General features: G+C 36.6%; 1 protein-coding gene and 1 long non-coding RNA gene across 3 annotated transcripts; both read right to left on the reverse strand.

Annotated features, from left to right (window-relative positions):
* Positions 1-1158: 1158 nt before the first annotated feature.
* LOC133853876 (auxin-responsive protein SAUR36-like) lies at positions 1159-4808 on the reverse strand. The gene is made up of 2 exons (XM_062289898.1): positions 4364-4808; positions 1159-1238 (listed from the first exon to the last, which is right to left on the reverse strand). Exons 1-2 carry the CDS (start codon positions 4806-4808, stop codon positions 1159-1161), a joined length of 525 nt encoding a protein of 174 aa, XP_062145882.1.
* Positions 4809-10914: 6106 nt separating this feature from the next.
* Positions 10915-24540, reverse strand: LOC133854575 (uncharacterized). Of its 2 annotated transcripts, XR_009896821.1 has the most exons (6): positions 24403-24540; positions 24260-24324; positions 23611-23667; positions 16636-16692; positions 12410-12666; positions 10915-12088 (listed from the first exon to the last, which is right to left on the reverse strand). It is a non-coding gene; the product is annotated as an uncharacterized LOC133854575 (long non-coding RNA). The 2 variants fall into 2 exon arrangements; XR_009896822.1 differs by lacking the exons at positions 10915-12088; positions 12410-12666 and adding an exon at positions 13668-16149.
* Between the last annotated feature and the right edge of the window lie 1429 nt (positions 24541-25969).

Genomic DNA, 25969 nt, shown 5'->3' on the forward strand with positions numbered 1-25969 from the left:
AGTCTTGTCCAGATCCTCTTCTTCTCGCTGCAAACCCGATTGTCACACTTTGTTAATGTCTAGCTTTGTTCTGCCCTGACCTAGTCTTTTTTTCCCCAGCAGAAGTTGTCATCCACCTCTATCTCGTGCTGCTTCGACCCTTGTTGGTGAATCCACATCTCTAGCAATTTGGCACTAACGGCTTGGCCACCCAGCACTCAAACTATGTTATAGCATTTTATCCAAATTTAAGCTTCATGTTTTCCAGAAAAAAGAGCACCTTTCCTGTTCTACTTGCCACATGTCTAAGAGCAACCAACTTCCTTTTTCTTTATCTTCCACACGTGTTAATCATCATTTGCAGTTGATTTTCACGGATGTTTGGGGTCCCTCCCAATGTATTCCTTTGCTGGTAATTGATATTATGTTTCATTTTTAAATGCTCACAGTAGATATATACCTGGTTATTTCCCATGTCAAACAAAAGTGATGTATGTGCAATTTTTCAGCAATTTCAAAAGAATGTTGAATGATACTTTTCATTCACAATTAAAGTTGTTTAATCTAATTGGGGGTGGGGGGGGGGGGGGGGGTGAATATTGCTCTCTCAACAAAATCTTGGCCAATCTTGGTATCTCTCACCGTCTCTCATGCCCTCACACACCAAAAAAATGTGAAGTTGAGTGAGAACACTGTCATATTGTTGAAACTGGCTTAGCCCTACTCTCTCATGCCAGTGTCCCACTCCCATATTGGGATAATGCCTTTGAATCTCAAGAACTCATCTCTGTATGAAACTCTCTTCCGATCTCAACTTGATTATTCTCTGTTACATGTCTTTGAGTGTGTTTGTAGGCCAAATTTAAGACCGTACAACTCTCATAAACTACAAGCTCGCTCCCTCCAATGCATTTTCTTAGGCTACAGTCTCCGTCACAAGGGATGCCATTGTCTTCATCTTGAGTTTGGCCGTCTCTATATATCTCGCAATGTTGTGTTTGAGGAAACAAAATTTCCTTTTGAAATCAGCCAAATCTTGGATCCTCCCATTTCCTCCTTGGCCATCCCAACCGTGACCCATAACACCCCCACACTCACACCTACTTTATTCCAACCGGGTACTGAGTCCAACAACTCGTATTTAGCTACCCCTAACGTGGCCAACACCCAACTACACACTCACATAATTCCAGCATTATCCAACTCCTCTATTTCGCCCTCAACACCACCTCCTTCCTCTGAAACTCCTTTTGCACCAACTATAAACACCCATCCCAGGATTACCCATGCAAAAAATATCTCCAAACCCACAGTGTTCACCGATGGTAACTCTTAATACCCTAATTCTCATGCTTTACTAGTGTAGGTACTCTTTCCATTATAGGACCTACATGCTACTCTCAAGCGGTCACTGACCCAAATTGGCGTCAAGCCATGACCTCAGAGTTCGATGCTCTACTCAGCAACAATACATGGCGTCTGGTTCCCTCCATCGAAGCCAAAAAATTGGTTGGGTGCAAATGGGTCTTTCGTATCAAGACAAAGGCTAATGGCTCATTGAACGTAACAAGGCGTGATTGGTTACCAAAGGATTTCACCAACAGGTCGATGTTGACTACTCCGAGACCTACAGTCCGGTAGTGAAACCAACTACAGTATGTTTGGTTCTTTCACTTGCATTCTTCTCTAGCTGATTTATTCGGCAGATATACATCCAGAATGCCTTTTTACATGGCTTACTATCTGAAAAAGTATACATGTCCCAAACCCCAACCATGTGTGCCGATTGTAAAAAGCTCTTTATGGATTGAAACAAGCCACACGAGCTTAGTTTTCTCGGCTTAGCACTAAACTGGTTGAGCTTGGTTTCACGGCTTCATTGTCTGATTCCTTATTATTTATCTAAAAATTAGCTAAATTCATTATGTATATCTTAATTTATGTTGATGATATTATCATCACATGTTTAAAGTCAGATGCAATTGATGAACTACTTTATAGCATGAAGGCTGATTTTTCTGTCAAAGACTTAGGAGATCTCAATTTCTTTATGGGTATCAAAGTCTCCAAAACTAAAGATGGAATCACACTATTCAAACAATGGCTTATCAGTATGTACCCCAATGGCTACAAGCCTATAACCACATATTTATCTACTTTTGATGGTGAAATATTCCTTGATCCAACCCTCTATCAAAGCACAATTGGGGCACTACAATATCTAGCTATTACATGACCAGACATTGCATTCACGATCAACCGTTTCTCTCAATTCATGCACAATCCGAGACTACCACACTGGCAAACAGCAAAGTGCCTCTTGCACTATCTAAAACATACCAGATTTTGGTCTTCAATTTCAGCCATCCAAGTCTCATTCCTTGGAAGCCTTTTCTGATGCAGATTGGGTTGGTTACAAGGATGATTGTCAGTCAACAAGAGGCTACTACAATTTTTTGGGCACCAATCTAATTTCTTGGAGCTGCAAGAAACAAGCTACGGTCGCATGATCCAGTATTGAAGTTGAATATAAAGCATTGTCCAACGCCTATATTGAACTTTGTTGGCTACAGTCACTACTCACTGAACTTGGCCTTTCTGTCTCTGTTCCTCCCGTACTTTGGTGTGACAGTATGGGTGCCACATATTTGTCATCCAATCCAGTATTTCACTCACGTACCAAACATGTAGCGGTTAACTTCCACTTTGTACGTGAACAATTTGCCTCCAAATCCTTGGAAATCCGTTTTGCTCTAGCAAAGATCAACTACCTCATATATTCACCAAGCCATTATCCTCTCAACGCTTTTCTGTCATGCGGAACAAGCTTCGGGTGGTTTCACTCCCTCTAAGCTTGAGGGGACATGTAAAGGATAATGATCATCAGTAACATTTGAATTCAATCAGCATGCAAAAGATAAATGATCATCTGCAGCAGTTGAATTCAAACAGCTTTAGGTTACCTTAGATAAATTATGCTCTCATCTTATATTGCAGGCTTGTAGATTTCTGTATCTAAGAGATAAAGAGATAAGCTGTGAAGTTCAAATTGTAATTCAGTTAGATATGTTTTCTATATGGAAAATGATAGAAATACTCATAGTGCACAACAAGTGCACAACAGCAAGACACAATGAAGTGGGGCCTACACATTGGGCCCCAATCCATTGTGTCTTAGTGTTGTGCACCTGTTGTGCACTGTGAGTGCAAGAATCACTCCCCTTATTTTATAAAGCATGATGTATAACGGATAACTACTCATCATTTTTATTTGTTACTATTGGGGTATTACATCACAAGACCCACTCAGTTTTACGAATCTGCATGTGTCGACTCTTTTCGAAGGCTAGAAATGTTATCGTTTGGGAAGTATTTAGTGTTTTAAAAAAAAAAAAAAAAGCACCTTGTGCTAGTTACCTAGTATATATGAAACGTGAACTTGAGATTTAAAAAATCATGCAACTATATATATATATGTTTTTTGTTTTTTTTTTTTTTTTTTTTATCTCAGCTTCCATCAACCAAAATCCTAATTCCGCACCTTGCTCGATTGATCCCGTTTCAAGTCCCCTCTTTTGATTCTGTCGCTAATTCCAAAGAATAGTATATTAGTGTTAATTGCATATATGTTTAGGCCTATTTCAAAGTAGTGGAACATGGGACTTGTTGCTCAGGAAAAAAATAAATAATAATAATAAAACAATAAAGATTGATTGGCACTTGTCACTTTGAGTCACTTGAGTGAAGCTTCTAGTACTGCAACTTGCAAAAGTAGATGCAATTTGGACGTAAGTAAGTTGACCCTAAAGAAGAAAGAATGGTTAGGCTAACCAAAAGAAAATTCAATGAAGCTTATCTTTTACAAAATCAATTATGCAACGGACATAACCTATCAAATAGTATAAAGTCTGCAAGAAAATTTATTTTACACTTTTTAGCATATCCAAGATATGGTATGCTCAATTTATTCTTAATTTTTTTTTTTTTTTTATTTATTTTTAATTAAGCGGAATAAACTCAAAAAATGCTGAAAAAAGAAGAAGCATTATTCATCTCCATTATGCTCAAGTGCCTCCCATCTTGAAAAATCAATGTCCGAGACCAAAAATAAAAATAAAAATAAGAAAATTCCATAAAATTTGTGAAAGAAAAATAGCTCAAGCAATATAAACATTACCAAACTTATTAGTGTTTGTGAGAAATCATTTGCATACAATATTTACAAAAGTTAACAAGTATTTAGAAGAAAAAGAGAAAGAAATCGAAATATATATTCTCTATTAAATCAAAAACATGGTCATGAATTTTGACCATTTACCCAATAATCGGCGCTAAAATCACCGTTGCCGAAGACGCCTCCAGCTACGGTGCGGGCCGTGTTCACCTGCGGCAATCCGAGTCTGCACCCTCTCAAACTCCGAAACCCCACAGGGTATGGTTATCCCACCCGGATGGTTGAACCCGTATAGCTTCTCAGTTTCCTGCAACAGCTCACAAAAGAGCGGGTGATTGAAATAAATGACAGGCACCAGGTACCTATGCGTGTCATCGTCTGAGTTCCCCACGTACACGGCCAAGTGCCCCTTTGGTACACCCGCTTGCTTTCTTGTTTCTACCGGCGGGTCTTGACCCGCCCGGATGTAATCCGGATGCGGGTTGAGAAGGCAGAGACCCTTTGCCAAGGCGAGGATTTTGGACATGGGATTGAGGGATCTTCTGGTGGTGGGAGGGTCCAAGTGGTGGTACCTTGTAGGATTTCTTCTGGGTGGGATTATCCATTTGAAGACCTTCACCACCTTGCGTCCGAGCCTGAAGCCTCTGATTTTCATGCTAGCTAGCTATGATTCACTCACTGTATAATCAAAAGGGTATGCTTTCGATCGAGCAAGTTGTCTGAAATGGGCTTGTGTCCTCAGTTACAAAGATCGGCGATGGACATAGCTAGAGACTTGTCTGAAACTGGCTGCTCTGCTTTTGCTTAATTTCTTCGGTCTGTTAAATAATTTTTCTATGAGGCTTTTGATGGGTCAGTTGTTTGATTTCTAAGAGATCGAATAAGGTTCCTAGGCTATGGGCTATGGTCGTGTTGTTTGATTTTTGAAGTGCCAAAAACGCATATTTAAAACAGAGAGTGAGAAAAAAAGCAGGGGAGATATGTATGGTCGGCACAGAGTTGAGACTCGGAGACTGTGACATGCATAAAGAAAAGTAGCAGAGACGGAACATAGGAAAAGATGAATGGACGCGATTTGGTTGAGAAATGGTTTGAAAATTCTTACCAAGTTTAAAAATAGCCGTCTCTTTCTCAGTTTCTCTTGCATCCTTTTTCCTTTCTTTTTCTTGTGAGCTAATTGGAGTCAAGAAGAACTCGGGTGCATGGGTATAATTGCGATGCTTAGCTTGTATATATATCACGTATGATAGGGTACTACGTACATAATGTTACGTACGGACAAGTACAGATCGAAGAGTAGTATCCAAAATTTCTTCTTCTTTTGAGGCCGAGGATAATCTATGTAAGATCACATGATTTAGTGAAGATATGAGGATTACAAGAATGAGAAATAGAGAAAATTAAGGTGATTCGGCCTATGGCCTATATTCACACGTTAAAGTTTTTTTTTTTACTATATATCTTTTTTAATTCATTTGATTGTATACAAGACTTTCTTTTACTTTTACATTAACAACAATAAATCTAATTTATCACCTTATAACTCTTGTGACATTGTCTTTTGAGTTCTTGTAACTCTTTTCTTAATAATCTATCTTGCTTTTGGATTGATTATATGTAATATTATTATCAAAGAAAAAAAAACAAAGGAAAACATGCCCTGCTGGACCACATTCATGCAGTCTGCAAAAGTCCGAAAAAGAAAAATGTTACGTGGTGTTTTTGTAAAGAAAAAAGAAAAATGCTTTCCTCGTTTTTGTTATGATTCACTCACTGTATAATCAAAAGTGTATGCTTTCGATCGAGCAAGTTGTCTGAAATGGGCGTGTGTCCTCAGTTACAAGGATCGGCGATGGACATAGCCAGAGACTTGTCTGAAACTGGCTGCTCTGCTTTTGCTTAATTTCTTCGGTCTGTTAAAATAATTTCTATGAGGCCTTTGATGGGTCAGTCTTTTTTTGTGTGGTGAGAAATAGCAGGGGAGATATGTATGGTCGGCACAGAGTTGAGGCTTGGAGTTGGAGACTGTGACATAAAGAAAAGTAGCAGAGACGGAATATAGGCAAAGATGAATGGGCGCCAGTTGGTTGAGAAATGGTTTGAAAATTCGTACTAAGTTCAAAAATAGCGGTCTCTTTCTCAGTTTCTCTTGCATCTTTTTTCCTTTATTCGATCCCTTTCTTGTGAGCTAATTAGAGTATAATTGCGATGCTTAGCTTGTATATCACATATGATAGGGTACTACGTACATGATGTTACGTACGGACAAGTACATGCAGATTGAAGAGTATTATCCAAAACTTCTTCTTCTTTCGGGGGTAATCCATGCAACATCACATAATTTAAGAAAGATATGAAAATTACATGAAAGAGAGCCGGAGAGAATTAATGTGGCTTGGTCTATAACTTATATCTATACGTCAAAGTCTTTTCTTGACTACGTCTTTCTTTGATTCATTTGATTGTATAGAAGACTTTCTTTATAAAAAAATAGTTTAAATGTTAAAGTCTCTTCTACTTTTACATTAACAACAATAAATCTAATTTATCATCTTGTAACTCTTGTTTCTTGAGTTATTGTAACTCTTTGTCTCAATAATCTATCTTGCTTTTGGATTGAATATATGTAATATTATTATCAAAGGAAAAGAAAAATGCTTTCCTTGTTTTTGGTGTTTACGATATGCGGTTGGCAATTTTCCAAACTTAATTAAGGCCATTCCAAGTTGGGGAAAAGTCGGATATTATTGTGGAAAAGGAATTTCGACCCTTTCATGTGAGAAGGGGCATGCAGGTAGAACAAGTTTGTTTAAATGTATAAGTCAGAAAGACACACATATATTTAGGAGAATATATGCCACTTGCTGCTGGTCCTCCTAGCTAGTAACTAGTACTAACGACTGATCACTAATTAAATAAACTAGGAGGTTTTTTTTTTTTTCAATTAATTCTTCCATCAGCATCTATCTGGGCCAATAGCTAGAGCCATCCATGTGGTTAATTAATGCATGGTCCTATATATATATATATATATATATATATATTCGATCGTGATTTTGTTATGGTTTACAGCTTTTCCAGCAACTAAAAACGAACGTACAATAAAGAATGTGTGATGGCTCTTGCATATTACCAAAAGGTGATCGAGATGGATTGATGGTTAAGATTTTCTTGAAATATAGTCACTGATTCACTTTCCGTCTGCAGATGGAATTAATGACGAAAGGGTTCCAGATGCTCAATTTCAAAAAAGGTTTTCAATTAACATCGATCGATCGTGATTGTTTGTTTCGAATGCATGCATGCAGCTAAGACTGAAGACTGATGAAGTTTTAGCTATCCAAGTAAATGTCGTAAAGCTAGGTGCATGTGTCCTGATCATCCATCCCAATTTTTCTATATATACAATATATGCCATGAACTTGAACTTGCGGCAATTTAAAAGATTTTGTTGATCAAGTACTATATATATATATATATATATATATATATATATATATAGGACAAATTAACCATATTAATTTATTACAGGTACATGCAAAAGCTAATATATATATATATATATATATATATATATATATATATATATATATATATATATATATATATATATATATATGTAACTAACTTTGTTTGATTAAAAATAAATGTATATTATGATCTTTGAATGAGTTAGCTGTCTCCTCAAAAAATACATAGATGTTTTCTTTTTTGTACGTTTCTTATGAGCTAGAGAGAAGATCAATACTAGAAACAAAATAAGAGACACTCTGTTCTCTCTCTTAATTACTTCAACTTTTTTTTTTCCTTGTCTATTTTTTTAGCCGGTTCAGGGAGGAGGGAAGGACCTCATCTCTTCTTTAATTTCCTCTCCTCCTCCTCTTTCCTTTTATGTATTTTTTTGCTTTTACTATTGTTTGGCTAGAGGTTCTTTTAGCCCTTCTTACTTTTCTTGAGTTTTATCCGTCGTCCTGTACAACTTATCCTGCTCGGAACTGCTACCTCGGTGTCTTAGCTTCTCCACCTAGCCGGTGGCTTTCTCCTCCACATTTGTCTTCTCCTCTCCCGTGTTGGTGGTCGGTTTTATCTAAGATCTTAGATCTGGTTTTTTAAAAGTTAAGATCTACGTTCCTCCGATGATCCATGTCTCCCTCGCACTACTCCATCACACTCACCGGCGTTCTAGCTTCTCAACACCACTAGCCATGCCTCCTTCCGCCTTCTACACGCCGGATCAAGGTTCTAACGCACCAGAGCCGGACTTTGAATTTTCTGTTTTTTGGGCGCTTTTGCTGTTTATTTGTTTATTTTATTTAATGATGCTTGAGTTATGGTCTCCATTTAGGAGAGATTCTTTGTATCTTGATTTGTATTGGTGCATCTCTTTTCTACAGTCTCAGATTGTGACTTTAATAGTGTTTCTATTGCTTTTGTCACATTTGGGTGGTTGTCGTTGTTCCCAAGTAGGGGTACAGATGAGCTTGCCTTACTCTGTGCCTTTTTAGCTTCTATAATCGCCTTTTGTGGCCTATTGAGAGGACTGAGTTACTTGTTTGACTCATTTTTCACCCTATGTAATTATTTCAACACTGTTTTAGTTTGATTTGGATTTATTGTTGGGAAGCCCATCCGTTTTTGTTTGTAAAGATCATCTACTTCTTCTTTTTAGATCAGAAGTGTGTGAGAAGGAGCTTACCCGGTAACCATTTTCCTAATTCAATTAAAAAAAAAAATGCTAGAAATAAAATACTATATGTTTTGTCTACCTACATTGTTATACTTGAAGGAAGCGATTGAAAGGGGGCTTGCCTGTTGATTGTAGTGTTTTGGGCAAAACAAAACTTATAAGGGGACTTTTTTTTAGACTTAGAGCAATGGAGGGGTGTTTTCTTTTTAGCTTCCGAGTTGACAATCTCAACAACTCCCCCTTGGAGATCTCACATCAGTTATTCGTCGATGATACTCTTATTATGTGTGATGCTGACGTGGATCAAATTCATAATTTGGACCACATTCTTCTGTGCAAGTGCCCGAGAGAGAAAATTCACTCTTTGTGGGTTGTGTCTGGACACGAGTTATAGAATGTGAATTATGCGACTCTTAAACACGTGTGTCCAGACAAGCACTTATTGTGTTTAGACATCACGCGATATAAACTGAAAATAAGTCATTTTTAGCCCATTTCTCGCAAAACGCACGCCCCTCTCTCATATTTCTCTAGTTTTTTCATCTTAAACCTCTGATTTCTTGGAATCTACGCCCCAAACTCAAATCTAACATCAGGAACGTGATCTACGTGAATGGATCTGTGTTTTGATCAATAGATTTAAGGTAATTTCGAAAACTCTTGTCTCTTGAGATTTCTTGAAAGATTGAGTTTAATCTTTGAATATTCTTAGGTTTTGAACTTTTTGGAGCTTTCTAAACGATCCCCAAGCTTTGGGTTGCCTTTGGGTGAGATTTTGCTAAGTTTTTCAAAACCCTAACTTTTGGGTATTTGTCTAAATTGTAGTTTTAAGTGCCTAACCTTTTTATTATCTTATGGGTTAGTGCTATTTGTATTTGGGTTGTTTAATGGAATCTTAAAAATTTTATGGGTTTTCCATGGGTTAAGCACTTGATCAATTCAAGAGCTTTTGGGAAATTTAGTGTTAGAAAACGCTAATATGTGTGCAATGCATTGAAATAGTGGTGCATTGCAAGTCGTTGTCTAGGAATTTATAAGTTGACCCTAAGATCCTCGCAGCCATTGCGAGTATTCTACTCACTGAGAAAAATTACTATACCTTAAGTATTATATAGAAATGAAATGATATAATTCATTTGATTCGAACTGAAGACAGTTTGATGATATATGTTTTGGATGATTTGAATATTTTCAATTATGTTGATGTATAATGATGATGTTTGATGAAGTTTAAGATATGATTATAAAAATGATTTGAGCTAAGTTTTGTTGAGTTTTAATGTGTGTTGGGGTTGAGATATAAATTATGTGATTTGTGATTGAGAAAATGACTTGTTGAAGTGTTCATGTTTTATGAGAAAGTTGTGTTAAAAGCATGATCATGAAAGTAAATGTATGATTTTTTGAGTATAAAGCATGAACATGGATATGAGTAAAATGCATAAGACACTATAAGAATCGATACAAGTCTCCAACATCACACTAATGGACGAGTCCTTAGAAGGAGTGAGTTGCGAGCTCTCACTACCTCGGACTGAGCCCCATAATGTTAAGAATGTGCACGAGAAAGGATATCCTAGAAAGCCATTGTGACGTGTCCCAAAGTAACATGAAAAATGTACATGAGCATGCATAGCATTGTTTTATGAGATGTTAAGTTGTTTTCATGGCTAGATGTATTAGTATGAGGTTGCATGGAATGACACATATGTATATAGTTACATCTAGAATGCATTGATAAGTTTTCATGCTAAACGTATTGATATGCCTATGAGGTTGAATGGAATGACAGTATATATGTATATGTTTATGGTTAGACTGCATAAATGTTTACTGAGGATCTAACTTTTGATGAGTTGTAAATTGCGCAGAATCTTCTTGGAATCTGAAAATTGTCATCTTGATGCTTGTGACACAGATAATTGTCATATTAAGGCCCTTTCCATATTGGAGAAATAAACTCTGAATATTCTGAAGACTCTGAATATTTACGGGACCTCTGTTATAGCAGGACACTTACATGGTAGTGAATTTGTCAACAGAATGTAGTCAATAAAACTAACAAACTCTCATTTTCGCCATTCTGGGACAAAATTCACTTGACAAGTTAAAAATACAATCTCGGTCCAAAAATTAAAAATACTTCCCATTTTTGTCTCTAGAGGACAAAGGGTAAACATAGTATAGAAAAACCACAGTAACATAATTTACTAATATTCAAAAGAAATCCCATATAAACAGAAATTATAAATAACAAAAAAATGAGTGAACACAGCACTCAATCATCATCATTTTGTGGCTCAAAGTGCTTGAGGCACTCTTTCATGTCAATCTGGCACTGCTCAACCCCGACACTAATAGTGCTGACTTCTTACAGAAAAGAACTCAAAGCATCCATAATCTGAGAAAAAGCAGCATCCAAATATGGAGGAGGTGGAACTGGAGGAGGCTGTGGAGCTTCACCTTGACCTTCATGTCGTAGCTATGCATTGGACTTTATAAGGGTTTGACTCCCAAGAGGATCCTGAACTCTCACATTGGGCTCAACATCAGTGATGCCTGTAACAAAAAGGAGACAGATCTTTGTGACTAAGCACGCAAATGGTAGACCTATGTGATGCTCATCACGCATCTCAAGCACAATGTACTTGCAGAGACAGAAAGGTATCCGCTAGATCAAAGCATATAAGAATCTTGCTCTTTTGAGGACTAGCTCACTCCGTAGAGCCATAGGCCATAGATTGTGTTGCACAACTTTGCAAGGAGATGATGCGGAGAGGAAAATATAACAATCTTGATGGAGTGAGAGACTCTATCCGGAGCTCCATGCTGAGGATCAAAAAACATGAGCAGTTCTTCCATGGAAAGGGGATCCACGGAATCTGGGAATGGGACGCCCTAAAATGGAACAGGATCAGTCCCGATAAAAGACCCAATGAAGGCAGCATCAACTCTAAAAGTCACTCCCCCGACTATGGTTTGCAATGTGAGACCGCTCTACTCATCTTGTACGACCTCTAAGCTAGTACCCATAGAAATTCGGGACCAGTCTAAGATAGACAACACCGGAGCAGTGGTACAAGTAATCCCAATGGTTCTCCTGGATTAACTGATCGATAAAGTCAAAAGGAGGGACCATAACGTCGGCTCTGACGACATTTCTCTCAATAATCACGGGTCTGGTTTCTACCCTGGCCCTAGTAGCCTCAAGACCTTCCTCTGTCCTCTAACAAACTCTGCGCTGAGAGCTGCTAGCCAACATAGTTTTGCAAAAATTTAACCAAATAGTTGCAAAAGATAACACCAATGAAATTAGATTATGTTAGTCCCAGAAATTTTTTGGCACTATGATGGCTGTAATTTGGACTTTCCAAAATTATTCATGAATAAAAATCTATCTCAAAAAGCCCAAATTAGTTCAAATGATGACAAGAAAAACAATCCAATCTCATCAACAGAGAAGATAATCAATTTAGGCATTATTTATCTCAAAAACATTCCAAAACAAATCCTAATATTCTAACTGTCAATAAAAATTGAATAGAATCGTAAAAGAAACAAAAAAGTACCTGAGAATCGAGAATATGCAGAAAATGACAAAAGAGGACAAAAACTCGTGAGAAAGCACGAGAAAAGCGCAAGAAACTGAGAGAAAATGGAGAGTAAAAGTGATGTGCGGCGCAGGGAGAAAGAGATGCAGGTCTTGAACCTGTAGGGCACGCGTCCAAACATGTCACTTAACCGTCTGGACGGCTATTGCTAGTTCAGCGATCGGCAGGGTAGCACGCATCTGAACTGCAAGTCAAGTCCGTCTGGACGCTTCACACTGAAAAGCTAAATTTAGAAAAAAATTTGCAGAAAAATAATTTTTCCTAAAGTTTGCTTCATAACACACATGTATAAATAGATGATAAGATAGTCAAATAGCAATTTAAAAATATGCAAAGATATAATTGAAAGTTAAGTCTTCAATAAGCATAAATATCCCTGCAGACAGAAATTTTAAATAGATAACTTAACTCATGCTATGCGCGTGTGTGTGTGTGTGTGAAAGCTTTCTCAATAAGGTATGATGTTTGTTGATATGATTTAGAAATTGAATTTTCTAAACAAGAGAGAAAATCATTGTTAGATCAGTCAAAAGTCAAACCTTATTTTACTAAGGCCTAGCCACCCTCATCAGATACACTTCCCTTAAGATGCTGCACTTTTCTTTTACTTAGTCCTTTAGTAACCATCTATTTCCACAATGATTTGGTCACTGACTGTTTCTATAAGGACAAATTTAAGAACAGATTTTAGAGCACAATAAGCAGAGGATCTTTTTATTTATTCATATTTTCTGATTTTTTTAATTCTTTATTTATTGCTTGTGCTGCAACTTAGAGAGTGCCAGAATTTATAGGTTCTAGGTTCAATTAGTGAGTTGGTCAATTTGACCATCTTAGCAAAAAAAATATCTCTCATCAGAATTTTTTGAAGCTAAAAATCAAAGAGTAAAAAAAATGTACCTTATGGGAGCTTGGGATAGTGCACAATTTTTATTACATGAGAAAAGCAACTATCTAGGATTAAGATGCAACAGGAAAACTTAGCAGATATTAGGCATAAACTCTCAAATATATATAAGCATATTTAATTGATGTATAATGAACTGAGATATCATGCAAAAATATATGCAATATCTGAAAAGCTATCAAAAGAAAAAAGTAAAAATTCTGCATCTTCTCCCCCATTTTTTTTTTTTTTTTTTTTGTGGAAAAAATAAAGACATAAAAACAACAAACCTGTTCTCAGAGAGAGAGGTTCAGAATTACCAATGAAAAATAAAGAGACTTCTAATTTACGGTGTGTGTGTGAGCAATGTGTAACAAAATATCAAAAGTGTGGAATTTAAATAAGACAGATATTTTGTTAACGAAGTGGAAACCCAATTAAGAGAAAAAAAAACTCCGGGGTAGCCAAACTCAAGAATTTCACTATTCAGAAGGCAAAGCTAGTAACAAGACAGTAACACTCTCATACCCTTATACAGCGATCATATCTTGCACTCTGACACGTAACCCAACGTGAACATCTCCCAACTAAGTAACTTACTTGAAGGAGGTCTTCAATCGATTCCTTTACCTTAGGGCTCCTCCCTAAGATTGACTTCACGCGAACAAAGTAACAACACACCGACAACCCTTAGAGAGCTAGCGGATCTTCACAATTTCTACTTAATCACCTTCTCTAAGTACAGAAGAATTCAATACTGAATTTATGATTTTTACATGCCTAGAGGCCTCTATTTATAGGCTTAAGAAAAGCTAAGTCGAGTCCGAAACTAACTTCTCTAGGCCGCGTCCGAACGGATAACTGTAATTGCCTTTCCATAACGCGCTTCACGCTCTCCATATTAAGGTCCTGTTCGAACAGTGTTGCCCTAGAGTCCGGACGGTTGCAAATTGTCTGCACGTAATTTCCTTATCAAGAACCTTGTCGGACGGTGTTGCACTAGAGTCCGGACAGTTGCAGATTGTATGCACGCAATTTCCTTATCAAGGACCTTGTTCGGACGGTGTTGCCCCGTCATCAGGATGGATGCAAACTGTCTTCCCAATCTGTGTCTACAAAGGAAAACTAGAATCTTCTCGAACTCTGAAGAGCGTCCGAATGTGTTGCCATGACGTCTGGACAGATGCAACCTGGAGCTGTTCAGAAGCTTCTCGACACTGATGGGCGTCTGAACGCATCACTGGGCTGTTTGACGGAAACAAAGGATTCAACTTTTTCTAAGTTGGAAACTGTACAGAATCTTCCTAGAACACTGAATTAGCCTTCTTGAAGCTTGTGACATTGAAACTTGTCATAATAAGCCTGTTTCGTATTAAAGACAAAAACTCTAAATATTGTGAATATTCTGAAATATACAGCATCCCTGTTTACGACAGTAACATTACATAATAGTGATTTTGTCAGAATACAGCCAACAAAACTAACAACCAAGACAGAAAAGCAGCCGGCCGATGTGCTTTTTCTGTCATCCTCATAAAGTACTTGCAGAAATTTTCTCAAGACAACAAGAAAAAATATGGGGTTCCTCAAACAATGTGCAAAGTATAAGATATGTTATGATAAATAATGCAATGCAACCAAACCTGACATGCACTAGGATTTAGGAACCAAAATCCTAGGCTTGGTGAGACTTCACTTTCACTAAGTGAGTCCATTCCTCTTTAAGGGGTGAGTGCCCTCATCCGTTCTGACCTAAACCTGCCTTTCCTGTGGTGGTTGTTGACAGGCCTTCAAGTGGTTTTCCATCTATCTTAGCAAGTTCCGCATCAAAATAGATAGCCCCTCATAAGATTGGTTGCTTTTGGGCTTCTGTGACTCCTCCTAGTAGTGCCATGATTTGTTTTTCTTTAGTTTGCCATTATGGGAAGGAACAAATCACTGCTATCGTCGCGGATGCTGCGAAGCCTGATATCTTGTTAGAGGTCTAGTGTCGGATGTAGCTTATCTTGAAGGCTCCTTTTGAGTCTGACGTTGAGGACACCTGGGTCGGATGTGACCAATTCTTTTGGTAGGAGTCTTCTGAATGTGTTTCGTAACAACCGAATCTTCTCCTCCAATGAAATCCTTTCCTTTATCCATGCAGGCGTGAGGAGGCTCGGGGACTGTGGGCTTGACGAACACAGTCTTTGAAGTGGAGGGGATATCTGAGGTAGAGGCTACATACCTGAGTCCTATCTTGTTTGTTGGGCTCTTTTGGACTTATAGCATGTGGGTCAGCTTCTCATCAGTCAGCCTCTCTATCTGTAGCTGCGCCTCTAACAACTTCTCCCTAGATTTGTGATCGTTACGAGTGTGACGACCCATTTTTTTTTCTTTTTTTAAATATACATAAATGGATCTTTACAGTGGCATGACTACTGGTCGCTCAGCCAACACAACATTCACGTTCCATAACATGTACCTAATATTCAGAGTTACATCTAACACAACAGAATATATCAATGTGCAGTGCAACACATATCAATAGCGGAAATACATCTAATACATAACATTTAATTACAACAAGAGCCATTTACAAGTCTATCTATTTAAGGCTTATAAAACATATTACACTAATTACGTACTAAAATACGGGCTTAATAAATACATATACCACGTAGGACTCGAGCCATAAATAAAATACTCAAACTACGAACTACCCATGAGTCCACAACTTATGATTGTCGCGATGTGCTCCAATTATAACATCGCATACGCTAGGTGGACGAGTCAATATCTATATCCGCAGAACCTGTAACCAAAGCATCAATGTCTGCACGGTTGCGGGGGTTGCCGTATCCGTACAGGTGAAATTATGAGCCCACCGCCTTAGCATAAATAATTATACTAAGACTTCAGAGGTATACTATGCACTTAGTTTTCGCAAAGAATCAACTTTTCCTTTTTTAGTCATGCGTACGCTATAACAGCTACCAATTTTATAAACTTTTATTTGAAAAGCACGCAATGCGTCATGTCCCAATTTTATAACTCACACTAAAAATCCCAATTATTTACAATGCAACTATAGTTTACGAAATTCCCAACCATATCCTACAGTCACACCATTTATTCAAACTCCACATATCATATACATACTTCAAAATATCATCATAATTTCAATATACTTAAAAGTACTCAAATCATCCAAAACAGATATATTCAACGTACAGTTGGTTCATATTTGTAAAACAACATATATATTTTGCAAATCCATAATACATAAAAATAATAGTTTCTCAGTAAGTAGAATACTCACCTTCGTTGCACGGATATTAAGCACTAGGTCTCCTAGACACCACCATGCAATGCATTACTGTAAAAACAATACATTGTACATTATTAATGACTTCTGATATTGGACTTACATTTAGTTCTTAAATTGCTCAAGAACTAACCCATGGATAACCAATAATATTTAAGGGTTCCAAACGCCTACCCATAAATCCTAGACACTAAAACTCAAACAATACTAACCCAAAGTATTTACTAAGGGTTAGATATTAAAATCACTATTTAATTATTTACTCATAATATTAATTACTAACCCGTAATTAATTTCACTAACACTTTTATAATAATATTAGCCCTAAAATTATATTCACTAATCTCTAAATAATTTCTTACTAACATTTTCTCAATATCATTAACTCTAATATTATGTTCTTTAATATTTGGGGTAATTACCTTTTTCCCCCATCAACTACCAGCCATTGTCAACATGGCCCCATGAACTGACATTTCGACCAAAAGAGAGCATCCAATTACCAACTTTACATACTTTGCCCCCTTCCGTTAGTTTAATTCGTAAAAAGACTTAAATACCCTAACTCAAATTAAAAAATGACATAAATGCCCTTAACTTTTTTAAACATATTAATTTTAATATTTTTTTTATTAATTACTGTTGGAGGGCATTTTGCTCTTTAAACCAAAATTAACGCCCAAAAATGAAATATTCCGTCCAAGTTAACGGGATTCCCTGACGGAGGGGGGCAAAGTATGTAAAGTTGGTAGTTGGATGCTCTCTTTTGGTCGAGGTGTCAGTTTATGGGGGCATGTTGACAATGACTAGTAGTTGATGGGGGGAAAAGGTAATTACCCCTTAATCTTTTTACAACAACTACTAATTTATTAGCATAATTTAATGGTCTAGATTTTAATCACTAAAAAACCTCCAAATTAATTTAATCCATCAAATTAAGGTTTCTAAACTTTAAATCATAATTTATAAAACACTACCCCAAACACAATATTATTAACCCAATAGCTTTTATTAAGGGTTAATAACATAAAAAGTCAATTAAAATTAAATAACCAAAAGTTAGGGTTTGAAGAAACTCACCACAATTCCACCAAATGTAAATCAAATACTTGGAAAGTGTTTAGTAAGCTCCTCACAACAAATCATAAGAACACATAAAATCAAACTCATATATCTTTAGATTTAATCTAAAATCTCAAAGACCAAGAGTTTGCGAAAATACCTCAAACCAATCGGTAGAAACGTAGATCAGGCTTCGTAGATCACGTTACTGAAATCGAATTTGAGTTTGGACGGTTAAATTTTCGTAAATCAAAGAAAAGGAGAGAAATATTCTTTTGGAACGAAAAGAGACAAGAGGCTACTGCCTCTTCTTATTTTCGTTTGAGGAAGGCCGCATGGCCTTCATCATAATTTTTTTTTTTTTTTACTTTATTTTTTTTTTCTTTTTAATGGCCATTTGGCCATCATGCTTTAAATGGCCAAGTGGCCATTTTGTTCAAGTGTGGGGCGCAAGTCGCCCCACATGCAATATATATATATTTAGTTTCTTTTGCTTTTTTGACTTTTGACTCTTTTTTTTTTTCATTTTATTCTTTAATTCTTTTCTTTTTACTTTTCACTTTTATTTTATTTTTTCCTCTCACTTTCTGATTCTTCTTTTCTATTTCATTCTTTTCTTATTTTTTTTTTATTCCATTTTCTATTTTATTTTCTTTTTCAATTTTCTTTTATATTTTATTTTCTTTAGACTTTAAAAATATTCTCTTGCATTTTTAATAACACTAAATTTACTTAAATAATTATTTACTTAAATTTTATACTTTAATTATTAAATAATGCCCCGAACATTACATCCCTCTCTCCTTATAAAAATTTCTTCATCGAAATTTGGACATCAATTCGCTTTACACACATACGAGCATGCGTTCTATATTAGAAATACCCATGCACGTATGCGTTTTACTTGGGGTACTTAAGCGAAAATTGTATGACATAACAATCATACCCGCATTTATTCTGTAAAATGAGGGATCACTCCCGCATTTAATGATTGAACACTCATGTGACTTCCACAACATCGTGATTTCACCACAGAGTTCTCACTAATGAAATGAATTTAGTGTTTTCTTATAAACCATCACTCGTTTTGCACCTCTTCATAAGTCAATTTCCATTGAATATGAAAAAGTTCACCACAAGTGGAGAGTCGCAGACACGTTCGCAACGGGGAAATGTCATCAATGCCCACTAAAACTAGGAGACATCAAGACCGATTATGTGATGGACATAAGTTTTGCACTAGGGACAACTCAATTTATCCAGAATTGAGCACATCCATATTGATCAAAGCGTTACATGTTTCGCATTGGCGACACCTTGCATTCCACAAGATCACCAATTGAAACACAGATTTACGACGATGTTTATCCATACAGCTTTCCATCACTGTGTAGTGAATATCCACTTTGAACGAGCGCGATATTCCCTAGAATCATGCACCACTTCAAAGCTCGCCGATCGTTTCACACCAACTTCATGCCAAATGAAATGGCGTTCCATGTTCGCGTCCATATGACGTTACATGCGATACAACGTTTACAACTACTGACGGATATTATGACCAACTCCATGGATTCTCACACGTATAACTTGAGCATATCCTTGAGTGTCTAAATAGATCTCTTGGATCAGCCGTCCGCTTGCGGAGGGTATGTTGAGCTAGCATTCCGAATACACTTTGAATCAATCTCGCCATCACAGGATTTCGTACACAGTGTTTTTGTCGTGATTGTGGCTTAATTCGCACGACAGGACATTTTGCCGTCATGATCTCCTAGTACAATAAGCCATTAGGGTTACCTCATGTCTCCGTTTCTCAACACCGGAGTGCATCAAAACTTGGGCATTAAGTGTGTATTCCACATGCACTACACCATCATGGCATTGCCCATAAAATAGTAAGGCATAGACAATGGTTAGCAACTCCGAACCATGAGGAGAACGACGCTACTCATGATCCACAGTTGACAAGTAGCATAGGTTACATTGTTGTTGTTACACAAGGGTGAATCCCTGCCCTATCGCGATGTATATGTGCAAGCCACCTACCCAATAATCTCAATGGGTAGTTTAAGCACAGGTGCAATTGTGTGTTCACGTTCTATTGTTGACTTCATGTCCATTCTCGTTTATTATATAAACCAAGAATGACACTTCCTCAACCAAAGCTCACCTCTTATGAGCTTGGAGAAGAATCCCTTTTACTAAGCCCTTCTAACACTTATACTAAGTGTCTTCCATGCTCGACACAATTAATCACATAGACTAACTTGCCGACGCTATACTCAACTAATTACTTGTCTAGGTATTCATGGAACACTTGACTCATCAAGTCCATAAATATAAATGGTGTATACGTCAATCCGAATGGTATCACCAAAAACTCATAATGGTCATACCATTATCAGATCGCTGACTTTGGCACATTTTCTTTCGCACCAAAAGTCAATGGTATCTTGGAAGAAAATCAATCTCCCAAGAATATCGAAACTCCACGAGTTGACTGATCAAGTCGTCAGTTTTCTTTATGAAACACTCATCCTACATGGTTGCTAGGTTTAGCACACGGTAACCTATGCATTCTCACATAGACTCGTGACTAAAGTGGAAACATCTGCACTATCCGGATGTTCCCAACTCGGACTCGATATGAGTTTGGCTTAGGCATAAGCCAAACACAAGTATACACTCTCGAACATTCATCATTGTTGAACGTCAAAGAGGAATTGCGGAGTAATCTTGCAAACAAGACCCGTAAGATTCGGACTCTCTATACTATGGAGTAGGAATACAACTACCCACTCGTGATTATCTACGTTCACTTCTACTCTTTGATCGTCCATCCATTCCAAATTGACATCAAAGCCTTAACGAGTTAATCTCGTAGTTCAACATGGTAAGCTTTATTGTTTGGCATGTTGAACACCGAAATCCTATATGCATGGCATTAAAACTCAACACATTAAATGTTGAAGCTAAATATGCCAACATTGGAACTCTACACGTATCACACTACTACCTTCGCTGGCAGAGTCTTTTCTCTAATACCGATGGCACACTTGTCCACACGCTCCCTATAAGCGAGGGCGTCATCAATATGAGTAGAAACTCATAAGTTCTAATCTAAGGGTTCCATGCTGAATTTGCATAGCTTACAATGCAATGAGACAATGGTGGACAACTTAACATACCGAACTAAATGAGTTAGACACCGTAGCTCATCATGTCAAATATTAGAGCTAACAATGTCACCACCCATATAGTGCTAAGGCAATGACCTTCATGTTTACTGTGGACAAATGCGTCACCAATAGAAATGGTCACGCACGATGATTTTAAAGGTTTGGTGCCCATTATGCATGTAACAATGCATAGTGAGACATACGAATGGATAAAACTTAGATAAGCCAAATGCACACAATGCTACAACATAAAGGTATAATACCTATGGCAACATCGGCAACATTTGCGATGGTTGGACGGACTTCAACATTGCTCGGTGTAAGTGTGCTCACCATACTTGAGCAAACTGTCTTGGCTTATAATTGCCCGCTAAAGGTACTCAACTTTGGCAGCAACAAGTTGGTGACCTCACGATAGAGGGGAGGAGGAGGTAGAGGCGCCTAAAATCACTTCCACCTCAATCGCCCACAGAGGAATCCTCTTCCTCATTGCGTATCGATATTGCTTGTCTAGGGGGCATGACTTGTCTGTACAATGAAATGCCAAATAGAAAATACTGCGTAAAAAGATTAAATGCATCACAATACCCATGCAATGCACCTAAGAAGTTTATTCTAAACCGTTCCCCGACCAAGCGATATACTCTGCACAATCACATTGAAGTTAACCTACAATGTGAAAATGAGAGGAAAACTACCTAAACACATAAATCAAATAATATGCATCACAAAATCCATGTAATGCATATAGAGTATTACATTTTAATTTCCTATCTTAGTTGAAGCTTTTAAGATTTCCTATGGCTCTTTTGTTAAGCTTAAACTCTAACACAACCCTAGGTTTCCGCTTTTCGCTTTTCCTAACCAACCCTAGATCTAACTGCTCTGATACCATCCGCTGTGACGACTCATTTTTTATTTATTTTTTAAATATACATAAATGGATCTTCACAGTGACAGGACTACTTGTCACTCAGCCAACACAACATACATGTTCCATAACATGTACCTAATATTCAGAGTTACATCTAACACAGGGGAATATAAATATCAATGTACAACGGAACACATATCAATAGCGGAAATACATCTAATACATAACATTTAATTACAACAATAAGAGTCATTTACAAGTCTATCTATTTAAGGCTTATAAAACATATTACACTAATTACATACTAAAATACGGGCTTAATAAATACGTATACCACGTAGGACACGAGCCATAAATAAAATACCCAAAATACGAACTACCCATGAGTCCATAACTTATGACTGTCGCGATGTGGTCCAATCATAACATCCCATACGCTAGGTGGATGAGTCAATATCTATATCCGCAGAACCTGCAACCAAAGCATCAATGTCTACCCGGTTGCGGGGGTTGTCGCATCTGTACAGGTGGAATTATGATCCTACCGTCTTAGCATAAATAATTACACTAAGACCTCAGAGGTATACTATTCACTGAGTTTTCGCAAAGAACCAACTTTTCCTTTTTTAGTCATGCGTACGCTATAACAGCTACCAATTTTATAAACTTTTATTTGAAAAACTCCCATAGCTGATATAGGAAATACCGGCTAATAGAAAACATTTAAACATACTAGGCAGCTAAGATTATACATAGAAGTTCCGTTATAGAAATAACTACGTACAACCTCACCTACGATAATACTTTGTAGTTTGTTTGCTTAGGTTTACATACACGCGAAGATATTTGCATGCACATAACCCATAAGCTTAAAAAATGGCATTTGGTTATCGGTACTAAGACATCCACATTACTAGAAATAGGCAACACTAAGCCTATACCTCAAAGCTAATTGCCTTTGAACGTCAATGTGATCATGCAAGTATTAGAGTTAGACTCTAATATGCTAGCATTTCATAATTGAGGAATAACGACAACTCGCGAGGCCTTACATAGACGTTAGCATCCCGTAATACCAGGCCTAAACCTTCTAGCAAATTGTCTTTGGACGTCAATGTGTTGAAGAACAATGACAACTCGCGAGGTCTTACATAGACGCAGGTATCTCTACATCTAGAGAATGCAATCATCCATGCACTCTCAACTCAATACATTTAAATCATGCAACTAGAAATATATATATATATATATATATATATATATATATCATAAAAACAGCACACGCAAACATACCATGATATATGTATACATATGCCAAGCGAACGAGGACCGTATCCCAAGGAATAGGGACCGTATCCCAAAAGACAGGGACCATATCCCAAAGGACAGGGACTGTATCCCAATGAACAGGGACCGTATCCCAAAGGACAGGGATCGTATCCCAAAGAACATAGAGTCCGTAACTCAAAGGGAACAGGGACCGTATCCCATATTAACGTCGAGTCCGTAACTCCAAAGAACAGGGACCATATCCCAAAGTTTGTGCCGTTAAGCACGCAATGCATCATGTCCCAATTTTATAACTCACACTAAAAATCCCAATCATTTACAATACAACTATAGTCTACAAAATTCTCAACCATATCCTACAGTCACACCATTTATTCAAACTCCACGTATCATATACATTCTTCAAAATATCATCATAATTTCAATATACTCAAAAATACTCAAATTATCCAAAACAGATATATTCAACGTATAGTTGGTTCACATTTGTAAAACAACATATATATTTTGTAAATCCATAATACATTAAAATAATAGTTTCTCAGTGAGTAGAATACTCACCTTGGCTGCGCGGATATTAAGCACTAGGTCTCCTAGACACTACCATGCAATGCATTACTGTAAAAACAATACATTGCACATTATTATTGACTTCTGATATTGGACTCACATTTAGTTCTTAAATTGCTCAAGAGTTAACCCATGGAAAACCCATAATATTTTAAGGGTTCCAAACGCCTACCCATAAATCCTAGACACTAAAACTCAAATAATACTAACCCAAAGTATTTACTAAGGGTTAGATATTAAAATCACTATTTAATTATTTACTCATAATATTAATTACTAACTCGTAATTAATTTCACTAACACTTTTATAATAATATTAGCCCTAAAATTATATTCACTAATCTCTAAATAATTTCTCACTAACATTTTCTCAATATCATTAACTCTAATATTATGCTCATTAATCTTTTTACAACAATTACTAACTTATTAGCATAATTTAATGGTCTAGATTTTAATCACTTAAAAAGCTCCAAATTAATTTAACCCATCAAATTAAAGTTTCTAAACTTTAAATCATAATTTATAAAACACTATTCAAAACACAATATTATTAACCCAATAGCTTTTATTAAGGGTTGAAAACATAAAAATTCAATTAAAATTAAATACCCAAAAGTTAGGGTTTGAAGAAACTCACCAAAAATTCCACCAAATGTAAATTCAACACTTGGAGAGTGTTTAGCAAGCTCCTCACAACAAATCCTAAGAACACATAAAATCAAACTTATATATCTTTAGATTTAATCTAAAATCTTAAAAACCAAGAGTTTACGAAAATACCTCAAACCAATCGGTAGAAACGTAGATCGGGCTTCGTAGATCACGTTACCGAAATCGAATTTAAATTTGGATGGTTAGATTTTCGTAAATCAAAGAAAAGGAGAGAAATATTCTTTTGGAACGAAAAGAGACAAGAGGCTACTGCCTCTTCTTATTTTCGTTTGAGGAAGGCCGCATGGCCTTCATCATAATTTTTTTTTTTTTTTTTTTTACTTTATTATTTTCTTTTCTTTTCTTTTTAATGGCCATTTGGCCATCATGATTTAAACAGCCAAGTGGCCATTTTGTTTAAGTGTGGGGCGTAGGTCGCCCCACATGCAATATATATATATATATATATATATATATATATATATATATATATATATATATATATATATATATATTAATTTCTTTTACTTTTTGACTTTTGACTTTTTTTTTTCTTTAATTCTTTTCTTTTCACTTTTACCTTTTATATTTTTTTTCTCTCACTTTCTGATTCTTCTTTTCTATTTCATTCTTTTCTTATTTTATTTTTTTATTCCATTTTTTATTTTATTTTCTTTTTCAATTTTCTTTTATATTTTATTTTCTTTAGACTTTAAAAATATTCTCTTGTATTTTTAATAACACTAAATTAACTTAAATAATTATTTAATTAAATTTTATACTTTAATTATTAAATAATGCCCCGGACATTACAACGAGTATCGTGCTTCTCTCAGTCTTCAGGCTGTTCAGTTCTTGCACATGTTGTTTGCGTGTCTCTTTCAGCTTCAAGAACTTTACATAGCGGACTTTATAGGCCTCCTTGAGTTCTCCCCCGTCTTCATCGCTGCTCTTTGAGTAGTAGGATTTTGACCCTTCTAATTCTTCGTGTGGAGTAACAAAGGCTAGAAACTTCTGATCTTTTTCTGGGGTCTCCTCTTCTTCAAATTCGCTAAGAGTAGCATTGTAGGCCTTCCCCTTGGCCTACTTGAGATTCTCACAGTCTGCCTGCATATGCCCAAAGCCTGTGCACTCAAAGCATCTAGGACCTCTTGGATCATTTTTCTCAGCTTCTTCTGGCTCGACTTCTCTGGGGGCCTTCTTATGTCTTTCGGTGAATTTCTTCTTGAATTTATCATTCTTCATCAATCTATAGAAATTTTTGACGAGTATGGCAACTGCATCTTATTCTTCATTATCAAAGTCTTCATTAGAGGAGACTCTGTTTTTCTTCTTAGATGCCTTGAGGGCAATTGCCTTTTCCTTTCTGATTGGGGGTAGGGAATACTTATAAGTTTGTAGAGATCCCACCAACTCTTCAATCTTCATTGAATCTAGGTCCTTACTTTCTCAATAGTTGTTACTTTAATCCTAAAACGTTCAGGCAAAGACCTTAAAATCTTTTTGATGAGTTTTACATTAGAGATCCTTTTCCCAAGACTCACCATCAAGTTTCTCAGGTCGTTAATCTTAGTGTAAAACTCACCGAATGTCTCATCATCCAATATCTTAATTTTTTCAAATTTTGAAATCAACATTTGGAGCTTGGCAGATTTAACAATTTTTGTCCCCTCATATGTTGTTTCCAAAATTTTCC

The sequence above is a fragment of the Alnus glutinosa genome, chromosome 13 (assembly GCF_958979055.1).
Source record: "Alnus glutinosa chromosome 13, dhAlnGlut1.1, whole genome shotgun sequence".
Classification (NCBI taxonomy): Eukaryota; Viridiplantae; Streptophyta; class Magnoliopsida; order Fagales; family Betulaceae; genus Alnus; species Alnus glutinosa.

Coding starts and splice junctions, on each gene's coding strand:
- LOC133853876 (XM_062289898.1), bottom strand. CDS start 4,808: ATGAAAATCAGAGGCTTCAGGCTCGGACGCAAGGTGGTGAAGGTCTTC. Junction 1,239..4,363: donor GCAGACTCGGATTGCCGCAG/GTGAACACGGCC, acceptor GGGTGTTTATAG/TTGGTGCAAAAGGAGTTTCA.